Here is a 12626-nt window from a genome sequence, read left to right as displayed (position 1 = left end):
AGCTTCTTCTGGGTCTCCCATGCAGGTGCAGGGCCCAAGGACTTGGGCCATCTTCTACTGCTTTCCCAGGCCCTGATAGAGAGCCGGATCAGAAGTGGAGTAGCCGGGACTCGAACTGACGCCTATATGGAATGCCGGCACTGCAGGCAGCAGCCTAACCCACTATGCCACAGCTCTGGCCTCCAAAAGGATCTCATAGCCAAGCAGCGCATGTCAACAGCCCCGGATGTTCACTGACGTCATACATAAGAGTGTTAATTGTTAAATCAACAACAGGAATCACTATGCACTAACTCCCCATGCAGGACCTCTGATCTTCATGAGTTGTATTATAAGAATTAACTGTAAAACTAGTTCTCCACACTGTGTGTGCGCGTGTGTGTGTGCAAATTCTTGAAATATTTACTTAGTATAGAGTTGGTCTTAGTATAAAATTGATTGAAGAGGATGGCACTGTGGCACAGTGGTTTAACACCCTGGCCTGAAGCGCCGGCATCCTATATGGGCTCCGGTTCGAGTACCGGCTGCTCCATTTCCAATCCAGCTCTCTGCATTGGCCTGGGAAAGCAGTGGAAGATGACCCAACTCCTGTGTCCCTGAACTCATTTGGGAGACCTAGGGGAAGCTCCTGGCTCCTTGCTTCAGATCGGTGCAGCTCCAGCTCTTGTGGCCAATTGGGAAGTGAACCAGTGGATGGAAGACCTCTCGCTCTGTCTCTCTCTGCTTCTCCTTCTCTCTCTGTGTAACTCTGACTTTCAACTAAATACATAAATCTTTAAAAAAATGATACATTTGATAGAAAATGAATCTTAGTGGAGAATGGGACTGGGAGTGGGAGAGGGTAGAGGAGGAGGAGTGGGAGTGTGGGAAGAATCTCTCTATTCCTAAAGTTTTACTTATGAAATTTGTATTCATTAAAGGAAAGGTTTCTTTGGGAGAAAAATAATAATTGAACCTGGGCTGGCGTTGTGACTCAGTGAGTGAAGGTGCTGCCTGAGACGCCAGCATCCCACAAGGGAGCACGGGTTCGAGTCCCAGCTGCTCCACAGAATCCAGTTCCCGGCTGCTGCACTTGAGAAAGCAGCAGGAGAAGTCCACGTGCTTGGGCACCTGCACCCATGTGGAAACCTGGATGGAGTTCCAAGCCCCTGACTTCAGCTTGGGCTACCATAACCACTGCAGCCATCTGGGAAGTGAACCAGTGGATGGAAGACCACATCCCCCCCCCCTTCTTCCCCGGTAACTCTGCCTTTCAAAAATATAGATAAATAAATCTTTAATACATAAATAAAAGGAACCGAACTATGGGAACAAAGAGTTGTAGTAAATCCACCCACATGTCCTGTACTGGTGGGGATCGGCTCTAGGAACCCTGTGCCGGGTGAGTCTGGTCATGGGACATCAAGGAGTCCCGGCACACACCTGCATGATGGCACCTACTTCACTCTGGGCTCTGAACTCCGCCGTTCACTCCTGGGCTGGGAACGGCAGAGCTGGCTGCTGTATTCCTATGAGAATATCCACCGGGGACTGGGCGTCCTCCTGCAGTGGTGCAGACCTACGTATCTAGGACTCTTCCCGCAGAAGCCGTGTAGCAAGAGTACGATGAGGTTGGCAGCTGTCAGCTTCATTAGAATGTTGGGGGCACCAGCATTCAGGTGGTCTATAGCTGACCAAAATGTGCCTTAGACACCTGACGACGCCATGACTCGGGAATCCAACATTCTCCCTCAGTCTAAACGCCAGGCTGCAAAGCTTCATGGGAATTCCTCCCACACATTTACGCAGGTAGGAAACACACATACACATGCATGCCCACACACGCCCAAATTTACATACCCTGTTCCCAGGACAGGAAAAAGGAACGTTTTATCAGACACGGAGAAAGTGCTATCAAAACCAGAGACAGAAACTGTTAGATGGCAAAATCCTGGGACGGATGCTCCCATAAACTTAGACTCCCAAGAAAACGCTCACAAAGAATACTCGTTCCTATAAGAAGAGAGGAATAAAGGGGACATGACCACACCGGTTGGTTGTTGGTGGTGAAGGCAGGCACCGGTCGCTTGATACTAAAGAATCGATGGCGTTCAATACATTACCAGAAGTCACAGCTCATCAGACACAGACAAAGCTGTTTTGTCTGAGAGATTCTGCATCCACCTGTCAGTCACCACATCTTCTCTCCAGAACGTCAGTTCAAGTCCTTTGTCCACTGCCCCCATGCGCAGCCTGTTTCTTGGCATGAGTTGCTGAATTCCTTCTGTATTTTGAGGTGAACCCCTTAACAGCTGCATGACCTGTGAATATATTCTCCACACTCTGGGTCTCCCTCTTCTTCTCCTGACTGTTCCTTTGCTGTGAAGCAGGTTTTAATTGAAATTATTCCAATTTTTAAATCTATCATTTATTTATATGAAGGCAGAGAGAGAGGGGGGAAGGAATCCTACTTCTGTGACTCAGCCCCCCAAAAGGCTGCAACAGCACATGCTCAGCCAGGGGCCTGGAGCTCCATCCTGCTTCCTCGCGGGTGCCAGGGCCCGAGTCTATGCTGTCTCCTGCTCCCTTCCCAGGCCCATCAGCGGGACGCTGGGTCTGAAGCGAGGCAGCCAGGCCGGAAGCCAGCCCTCTGACTGGGATGCCAGCATCGCCAGCAGCTGCCCCGCATTGACCTCCTCCACCCGTGGGATTTTGCTTCTGTTGTCTGTGCTTCTGTGGCCACAGCCAACCAATCACTGCCCAGACGCCGTCACGGGGTTCCCCTCTGTTTTCTAAAAGGAGTTTCATTATCTCAGGTTTCACGTAGTTCTCTTTCACATAATTTAAAATGATTGTGGTAAGACCTAAAGATATTTAAGTGACACAAATATTACTTATACGTATGGGGAGTCCTGTCATGTTTTGACCCACGTCTGTATGCTGACCAGAGGGAGCGTATCTAAGTCCTCAATCATGTATTCATCCTTGGTGGCTAACAATAAAAATGCCATGACTTTTGAACACACGATGGACAGGGCTCTCATTCCGCCTTCTGCAGATGGAAACAGTTTTCAAAGCACACGGCAGGTCCTCTCCTTCCCCAGTGTGCGTTCTCGATGCCCTTGTAGAAATCAGTAGACTGTAACAGTGACCGTCCGTCTGGGTTCACTCTGCTGTCCCAGTGTCCCGTGTGTTCATATTTGCTGCCATGCTGTGTGGACACCGCAGCTGTGTCGTGTGTCTTGAATCAGACTGTGAGACACCTCGGCTTGGGGCTTTAGTCTCAGGGTGGTTTTAATATTTGGGGCTTTTGTGGTTCCATGTAAATCATGAGTTTTGTTTTACTCCAGGCTGCTGGAGGTCTGGGCTCTGCTAAGTGGAGCTGTGTGGATCTCCCATGGAGCGCTGACGGGAGTTCGTGTGTGGACCGCTGTCCTGTGACCTGACGGTGACCAGTGAGGGCAGTTTCTGGTTGAGACGTTGGGTTGTCTTTAGGTAAGATGACGTCATCAGCAAAGAGAGGTTATCTTAGGTAAGATGGCGTCATCAGCCAAGAGAACCGACATGGCTTCTTCCTTCCCAATTCGGACGCTTCTGTGGCTTCTTCTCGCCCACCTGCTCTGGCGAGGACTTGCAGGGCCGCGCAGAGCAGCAGTCAGGGTTCACGTTTCCTACAAGGACCCGCACTCTTCCTCTACGGAGACAGCGGCAAAGCAGCGCGCACTCCCCTCAGTGACGTGTGAGCGCAGCATGTCGGCGTGCGCCTGCGCAGTCACGGGTCGGTGTGTGTCTGTGCAGTAGCGTGTCATCATATGCATGCGCAGTCCTGTCTTGTGGGCATGTACAGTCACGTGTTGGGCTGTGTCCACAAGGCCAGTGGCGGTGTGCGCCTGCGCAATCCCTTGTCGACGTGCGCATGCGCAGTCCAGAGTCGGTGTGCGTCTGCGCGAGGCCGCCTCAGGTGAGTCCGTGTCCGCCCACACGGGGAAGCTGAGGTTCAGGGCAGAGTGGTGTGTGAGGGGACACAGTGAGGGCGCCTCCCCCGGGAGTCAGGGCTGGCGGCAGGGAGGGGGCGGCACAGGTCCTGGGAGGCCTCAGGGCCCCGCAGCGGGGTGGTCGGGTCAGGGGAAGCTGTGGCTGAGGGGCGTGGGAGCGGCGTCCACCGGCGGAGAGGACGCCATGACCCCGCCCTCGTGGTCCTGCTCTGCCTGGGGGAGTCTGAAAGACGGGGAGGGGAGACACTGCTCTGGGAGGGACCTCGCCCCCGCCCCCGCCCACAGCCAGGCCCTGCTCCCTGGAGACCCCAGGCTCAGGAGCCCCGGGGAGGAGAGGACGGGCACAGGGGCAGGGGAAACCTCTCACGGGGAGCTCTCCTCCAGGGCTGTGCGGGCCCAAGGACCTGAGTGCAGGCAGGTGAGCGTGCCCCCACTGTGCCGGTCCCCTCCCACCCCATGGGACAAGGGCCACCCCGGGCAGCTGGGGTGGGGACAGCAGCCCTGTCTGGTGAGGAGGGCGTCTGAGAGGGTCCTGGCCTGAGAGGGGACGTGGTCCTGGGACCCAGCCTCTGGTTTCCTTCCAGGGACCCTCCCCAGACCCAGCCTCTGGGCTGAGCCAGGCTCTGTGATCGCCCTGGGCAGGCCTGGGGCCCTGTGGTGTTGGGGACCCTGGAGGCCCAGGAGTGCCATCTGTATAGGGAGGGAATCCCAGAGCCCTGGGACAGAGTGATGCCCCTGGAGCCCGGAAACAAGGCCAAGTTCCCCACCCGCTCATGGCCGAGGTGTACGCGGGGCGTTACCTCTGTGTCTGCCTCAGCGCTGCTGGCTGCTCAGAGCCCAGTGCCGCCCTGGAGCTGGGGTGACAGTGAGGAAGCCACACCTGAGCAGGAGCTGGGTAGGTCACGGGGACGCTGAGAGGAGGCATAGATGGGAATTGGGTGTGGGGCCTGGGCTCCTGGGCCAGACACCCAGAGTGAGGGCGGTGGGACTGCAGGGCAAGAGGGAGAAGGGTGTGGGCGGAACCAGCGTGCAGCCCAGCCCCTCTTCCCTTCTGACCCAGCAGGGCCCTCGGTGGTCCCTGCAGAGGGCCTGAAAGGGTCACACAGGATCTCGGGGTCTGCCCAGCACCCTTCCCGGCAGCCCTGGGCCAGGCTCCCACAGAGGCCGGAGTAGATGCAGCACTGGACAGGCCCCACCCAGGACGGGCCTCACTCACACCCCTGAGGCTCAGTGGGTCTCTAGACCAGGTCAGAGACTGCTGGGACGCAGCGGCACAGGCCATGGCGCAGTATGGGCCCTGGACCGGCTGCTGTAGGGAGAAGCTCGCCAGGCTGTGGGTGCTGCGTGGCCTGGCCCCTATGGGGCTCCCCTGGTGACCCAGCAGCACAGGGCAGCCCGACAGGGTGATGTGGAGGCGGCTCATCAGAGGGCCACGCTGAGCTGCGTCGTGAGACATGGGGGCCTGGAAGTACAGAGTCCGGGGCAGGGCTGGGGTCTCTTCATCCTCACGTCCTGTCCCTGTTCTCAGGAGGACCGGATACCAGCAGCCCCTCGCACCCCCAGCCAGGCTCCCCCGCTGGTGAGTGAGCTAAAGGCCTGACCCAGGGCTCAGGCAGCTGCGGGGAGGTGGGGTCCCGGGTGACTGAGGCTGGCCGGCCTCGGACACCCCTCCATGCACGCCCCAGCCCCAGCACCCAGGACCACACCCTGGAGAACCTCATCCACATGGGCGTGGCGTCCTGCTGGGCCTCGGGCTTCTGCTGGCGGAGGCTTGGTACAGCCAGAGAAGGACCCGAGCCGCAGGCCAGCGATGACCTGGAGAGAGGACAGCGCTGGGTCAGTGAGGCTGTGCCCCGGGGGAGGGGGGAGGCCGGGCATGCAAGGTGAGAAGCCTCGGGAAGCGGGCAGAGCTCACCTGGGGTTGCAGGATTCCTGCTCAGGGGCAGGGACCCAGGTGGGCTGCTGGCGGTGCTGCTTCCCCGGGCTCCCACAAGCATTCTGGGAAGCGGCCCCAGCATCCCCCAGCCCTGCCCACCGCCCTGCAGGCTCCCGTGTGGTTCTGTGCTGTTCCTCTCCAGGGACCACACACAGCTCAGTGGCCCTGAGTGTCCACAGGAGCCCACCTAGAGGGCGGTGATGCCAGGATTCGCTCCCCTTGACCTTTAGCAATTCTGCCAGGACATGGGCGGGACTACAGTCACTCAAGATGGATTCAAAATTGCACTCACCAGAGGAAGCGATGACACGTGGGCTCAGATGTGGGAGGTCACAGTTAATGGATCCGGGCCAGCACTGTGGCGTTATGCATAAAAGCTGCCGATTGAGGTGCCGGCATCCCCTGTGGGTACCATTTCGAGTCCTGGCTGCTCCACTTCTGATCCAGCTCTCTGCCATGGCCTGGGAAAGCAGCCGAACATGGATCAAGTGCTTAGGCCCCTGCACCCCTCTGGGGGACTCAGAAGAAGCACCTGGCTCCTGGCTGGGGATCAGCCGAGCTCCGGCTGTGAGGGCCCATTGGGACTGAACCAGCAGATGGATACCTCTCTTGCTCCTTCTCTCTGTAACTCTGACTTTCAAATAAATATTTTAAAAAGCTTGTGGCTCATCAAACTCTAAGGTAAAATCCCACATGAGCGTGGGACTCCGCCCTCTGAGAGGACCACACAGAAGTGAAAGACTGAAAGTGTGTGCAGGGTTTCTTCAGGCACAGAAAGTTCAAGGTCATCTGGATTTCTCAGTGCTCACCTAACATAAAGCCCACAACACGGTTGGCTCTGGCGGACAGCAGCACCCGGTGTCCTGGAAGAGTGTGGGCGCCTGCCCGACTTCCTCTGATGGCTGGTTACTCTGCAAGTCTGCATTTCCCACACAGTTCAGTGAGGCAGGGTTAAGGGTGTGTCTGGATGTTTCTCCGGAGTTTCCAGTTAAGGGGCTGGGGACTCCACCCCACCACAGCATAGCTTAGGGAGTAAAGCCAACACCTGCAGCACCGGCATCTCTATGGCCTCCAGTTTGAATCTCGGCTGCTCCACTTCTGATCCAGCTCCCTGCTAATGTGCCTGGGAAAGCAGTAGAATATGACCCAAATGCTTGGGTCCCTGCACCCACGTGGGAGACCCAGAAGAAGCTCCCAGCTACTGGCTTCAGCCTGAGAGTGAGCCAGCAGGTGGGAAATCTGTCGCTGTCTCTCCTCTCTATGTCTCTCCCTCTCAAATAAATCAGTCTCTGAAAAAAATTTTTTAAACATTCCTAGAAGGAAATACCTGGGTAAATATGACCTCAGACTTCATCACAGCATCTTAGCTGTTGGCAAAAGTACGAGGAACAAACAAGAAAGTGGCTGAATTGATCGTCCCCAAAACTTCAGAAGTCTGTGCACCATGGACAGCTATCAAGGAACAGAAAGACAACGAACACATGGTGTAAAGATCTGGAAGCCACAACAGGAAAAGCAAGGGTGCAGCTCACTCAGCACAAGGGCAGGGAACTGAAAATAATGCCACAGAGAGGCACCCCCCACACCCACCACACTGGTCACTTCTCGAAGACAAAGCAGGCAGAGTGTGGTCAGGGTGTGGGGAAATTTGTAGCCCTGAGACGCAGCTGGAATGTGCAGGGTTCAGTCACTGCGGCAAGAGGCTCATAGTTCCTCAAAGCACCTGACCCAGCGTAGGCACAGCACAGAGCAGCCCACCCCCTGCACGGAGTCAGGCGCTCCCATTGACCCACATGCTGGCAAGGGTCAGGGTCAGGGGCAGTGCTCGCCAGTGTGCTGAGTGCAGGCTCCGTGGAGCGTTCTCACAGCCGAGGGCCCAGGGGGAAGCCCTGACAACCACCCAGGGACTGTGCACACAGGCATCCATCCAAGCACAGCCAGCCAGGGACAGGAGCCGGATGTGCACCGGGGATGGGAGCTCAGGGAGGTGGGTCCCTGGCTCCGTGGGAACACTGCAGAGCCCCAGGAAGCTGTGAAGTGAGAATGCGTGCGGCAGGAGGTGCAGCCACACACAAAGGGCCCCCCATAGCACCGTTCCCAGAAACACCCAGGGCTGGGAGCCCACAGAGCCCTGGGGCTGGCGGGGCTGGAGGCTGCAGGGTGCCAGCTACCTCCTGAGGTGAAGCTGTGCGGGTCGTTCCATTTCTGCAGCTTTACTGTGAATGCCACTGAGTGCACTCTTTGCCAGCTCCTGTTTCTGGGAGGGGGACTTCCTCCAACCAGACGCAGGGCTAAGGAGAGGACAGATGCCTGTCCGTGCCTTTACACCCGAGGCTGTGACGAGCCACCGTGCATTCTCTCATGGGCCCCCCACCCCAGTGCAGGCAGCTGAGAGCCTGCCCTCTGCCCTCCACCCCCAAACATGGCTGAGGATGGGGTCTTCCGTTCTGTCTGGGACCCGGGACCCCTTCTGATTCACCTCTGGGTCGGCGGGCACTCCTAAGGACTTCTGAGGAGGGGTCCCTACCAGAACGGTGCTGTCCCCACGTCTGAATCTGGAAGGGACACTGCAGGACCCTGAGACCGGAGTGCTGTGGCCAGGGCCACCCAGAGAGGGAAGGTCTCGGCATCCGCCCACCACAGAGACGCTGGGGGACGACGTCACCTCTTCAGGTCGTTCAGGAAGCGTCACCCCCATGTCATCCAGGAGCATGGAGCCCAGGTGCTCAGATCAGGTGGGGGGCTTAGGACACAGGTGCTGGGGACCCTGAGCCTCACACAGAGTGTGGGTCTGCACATGGGCCCAGTCCCCTGCTCCCAGTCCCCTTCCATCAGAATATCCCAGCATAGAGTGTGAGGCATGGGACCCCGGCGGGCCTGGGGCTATGGCACCCCCATGCTCTCAGTTTCCGAGGGAGCTCGGGTTCTCTGCCCCACAAGGTGCCCTCCCCTCCTCAAGCCCCTCACTGGGACCCAGGCCAGGCGGCATAAGGCAGGACCTAACCCCAGGGCCCCTGTCCCCTTTTGTGGGCCCTCCTGCACCTGCCACAGGCACAGCTGGGCTGCAGCTCAGCCACACCTCAGCAGCGTCTGCCTTCTTCATCTGCTCCTGTTGCTGTCACCCACCTCACAGGATCCAGCCCCCACACCTGCACTCAGCAGTCAGGAAGGGGAAGTGCCTGCCTCGGCCACCCGGCCTGTGCAGGGAGAACCAGAACCCAAGCCGGGCAGCTCCTGGGCACGGCCCATGAGGGGCACCGCCTGGGTGGGCTTGGAGCAGGGGAGGGAGGCCGGGCAGGCACAGTACAGGGGGCAGCGGAGGCGGAGGCCTGGCCCTAGCTGTCCCCAGAGCCCGCTGTGTCCTGAGCCCGTCCTCAGGGACAGCGGGGGAGGTCGGGGAGGGGCTGCTCCCTTCCTGTGAGGCCGCAGATGAGGAACCCGTGACGTCTCCCCGCTCATCTCCAGCCGGGCTCTGGGCCTGTGGCCCTCACAGCTGCTCTGCTCCACGGGACCATGGGTGGCGGGGCCCAGACCCCAGCCCTCACTGCCCTCCTCTGCCTGGGTGAGCCGGGGACACGGGGACAATGGGACCCCTCAGAGGTGTGGAGGGGAGAGTGCCCTGCCCCAGCTGGGACCCCAGGGCTCAGAGGACCAGGGCAGGCCTGGGCGTCTCTGCAGGGGTGGGGAGTGGGGAGCAGCTCTCATGGGGACCTCTCTTCCAGGGCTGTGCTGGGCACCATGGGATAAGGCACAGGCAAGTGAGTCCTCCCCTGACCTGGCTCAGCCCGGGTCCCAGGCAGCTCAGGGTTAAGGAGCCCAGTGGGGCTGTGTTGATGGTGATGCCTGGGAGGGGCTGGGAGTGGAGCTGGGGAATGGGGTGGGGAGGGGCATCACTCGGGGTCTGCAGCTCTGATTCCCTTCCAGGGACCCTCCCCAAGCCCTCCATCTGGGCCGACCCAGGCCCCCTGGTCGCCGTGGGGAACCCTGTGACCCTCTGTTGCCAGGGGTCTCTGCAGGCTGAGGTCTATCGTATGTATAAAGAGGGCAGCCCTCAGCCCTGGGTAGTGCAGGCCCAGCAGGACTCCAGACACAAGGCTGACTTCCCCATCACCATGTCCATGAGCTCCTACCACACAGGGCAGTACTGGTGTGTGTATTGGACCCTGCTCGGCCCCTCCCAGCCCAGTGATCCCCTGACCCTGGTGCTGACAGGTAAGGGAGTGTCCCTGCCCAGAGAGGCTCCAGGTCACAGAAAGAAGCCAAGTGGGGTGCACGGGGCGGCACCCCCCCCTGACATGCCTCTGCCCTCCCCTGCAGGGATGTTCCCGGCACCCTCCCTGTCAGCCCAGCCAAGCCTCATGGTTGCATCAGGAGGGAACGTGTCCCTCTCCTGTTGCTCAGAGTATGATGATGCCCGCACTGTCCATCTGCTGAAGGAGGGCGGAGCCGGCACCCTGCACAGCCTGGAAGCCTGGTTCTCCCATGGGGCTGGGGTGTGGCAGGCCACCTTCCTCCTGGGCCCCTTGGGCAGCACCCATGCAGGCATCTACAGGTGCTACCGCGCTCACAGCAGCCAGCCCCATGTGTGGTCACTGCCCAGTGAGCCCCTGGAGCTCCAGGTCACAGGTGAGGGGCCCGGTGTCCATGGAGCCTGGGTGGGGCGGGAGTTGCAGGAACGCTGACCCCGCGGGAGCGGTGAACACCTGCACACCCTGCCGGCTGCAGGATGCTCCCTCCACATGCCGTCCTCTCTCCCAGGAATGTACAGGAAACCCTCCCTACAGGCCCAGCCGGGGCCCTCGGTGCCCTGGGGAGTGACGGTGGCCCTGCGCTGTGGCTCCCAGGAGGTGATGGACACCTTTCTCCTGCACAAAGTGGGCTCAGGTGCCCCTCCCCAGCGCCTGCATGTCCCGGGCTCGGCCATGGCTGCTCAGGCCACCTTCACGCTGGGGCCTGTGACCTGGGCCCACGGGGGCACCTACAGGTGCTACAGCACCCACAGCACCGACCCCTACCTGTTGTCCCAGCCCAGCTACCCCCTGCAGCTCGAGGTCTCAGGTAAGGGCCCCAGCCCTGTCCCCTAGCCTCCTGTAAGTGCAGGGCTGTCTACAGGAGAAGGCTGGGTGGGGAGGGGACCTAGGGTAGTTCACCAGGGAGTTGGAACAGCAGAGGACTTCAGGCCGAGGGCCCGGGTCCTCAGTGCTGAGTCCATGGGGAGGACTGGGGTCTCCTCCTCCTCACCATCCCGTCCCTGTTCTCAGGGGGACCGGAGCCCAGCAGCCCCTCGCACCCCCAGCCAGGCTACGCCACTGGTGAGTGAGCTACAGGCTGGACCCAGGGCTCAGGCTGCTGCGGGGAGGTGGGGTCCTGTGTTACTGGGTCTGGCGAGCCTAGGTGACCCTCTCCGTGCACACCCACAGCCCCAGCGCCCGAGGATCACACCCTGGAGAACCTCATCCACATGGGCGTGGCGGGCTTGGTCCTGCTGGGCCTCGGACTTCTGCTGGCAGAGGCTTGGTACAGCCACAAGAGGATCCGGGCTGCATGCTGGCGGTGACCTGGAGAGAGGACAGCGCTGGGTCAGAGAAGCCACGCCCTAAGGGGCAGGGAGGAGGAGATTCTGCGGGCACAGTGGGGAACCGTCCCCCCCGGTGTGGGTGCTGGGAGCTGTCTGGGGGCATCAGGGGCTCTTTATGCAGCTGTGGACTTCTGCCCTGTGCCTTGCCCTATCCCGCCTGGCTCTCCGGTGGGACAGCGCCACCTGCAAGCCGCATATAGACCCGCACCCGCCTCCGCTTTGTCCCGCCCTCATGGAGCCTTTTGCTCTGTTTCTGGTGAATGCAGTTCCCAGTGCGCATGCGTGAGAATCCGCGTTTCCAGCCAAGAACACGAAGCTTGCGCCAAGTAACAGAATAAACGAGCGAAATCGGATTTCAGGGTGGGCGAGGTCCATCCCACACGGGACGCTCACGGCCTCTCAGGCCCCAAGTCCTTCCCTGGGCTTGGGACGCCTTGCGTGTGGGGGCTCAGAAGGGTCACACGGGAACCGGTGCCCGGGAGTCTGACGGGCGGGTGTCTGGGCACTGCTTAGCGGCCGCTCTGAAACAAGCATGCTTTCTGTGGGGGTGCCGCTAGCCGTCATACGGCCACCCTCCAGGAGCCCCCGTGAGGTGTGTGATGCGAGCTGGGAAGAGACGCCCCCAGCTGCCTTCTGGGTGCCGGCAGCTCCTCCTTCAGGGCCCCACTGTGCACCTCGGGTTCCTGCTGCATAGCGATATGCAGGGAAGCAGAACTCCAAACTCCATGGAAGCCAAGCAGTTACTTAGGGGCAAAGGGGGACTGGAGCAGCTTAGTCAGTGTGGGGCATGTGATTGGAGGGATGACAATGGAGCTAGAAGAGTTCATGTGGGGCCAGCACTGTACACGCCACATTAAATCCCCAGCCTGCAGGGCCAACATCCCATAAGGGCGTGGCTTTGAGGCCCAGCTGCTTCATTTCTTCTCTAGCTCCCTGCTAATGCACCTGGGAAGCAGCAGAAGGTGGTCCAAGTCCCTGGTCCCCTGCACCCACACGGGAGATGGGGAAGACGATCCTGGCTCATGGCATAGCCCTGGCTCAGGCCTTTGTGGCCATTTGGTGCGTGAACCAGCAGATGGAAGACTTTCTCTCTCTCTCTCTCTCTCTGTCTTGCTCTCTATCTAGTTCTGTAACCCTT

At 59.6% G+C, this 12626-nt stretch overlaps 1 protein-coding gene across 1 annotated transcript in view; it reads left to right on the top strand.

The window, feature by feature from the left end:
• LOC138846779 (paired immunoglobulin-like receptor B) overlaps positions 1-11839 on the top strand; it is a 67492-nt gene extending 55653 nt beyond the window's left edge. The window contains 7 exon segments of the mRNA XM_089320117.1: positions 4559-4599; positions 5503-5553; positions 9915-10122; positions 10228-10536; positions 10636-10968; positions 11172-11222; positions 11331-11839. Of these exon segments, the coding sequence (XP_089176243.1) occupies positions 4559-4599; positions 5503-5553; positions 9915-10122; positions 10228-10536; positions 10636-10968; positions 11172-11222; positions 11331-11467 (1130 nt within the window). The 3' untranslated portion in view covers positions 11468-11839.
• Positions 11840-12626: the final 787 nt, after the last annotated feature.

The sequence above is a fragment of the Oryctolagus cuniculus genome, chromosome 18, assembly GCF_051225735.1.
Source record: "Oryctolagus cuniculus isolate XC-2025 breed Fujian yellow rabbit chromosome 18, ASM5122573v1, whole genome shotgun sequence".
Lineage (NCBI taxonomy): Eukaryota > Metazoa > Chordata > Mammalia > Lagomorpha > Leporidae > Oryctolagus > Oryctolagus cuniculus.
The sequence above is the reverse complement of the archived record's forward strand: the minus strand, read 5'-3'. Positions and strand labels throughout refer to the sequence as shown.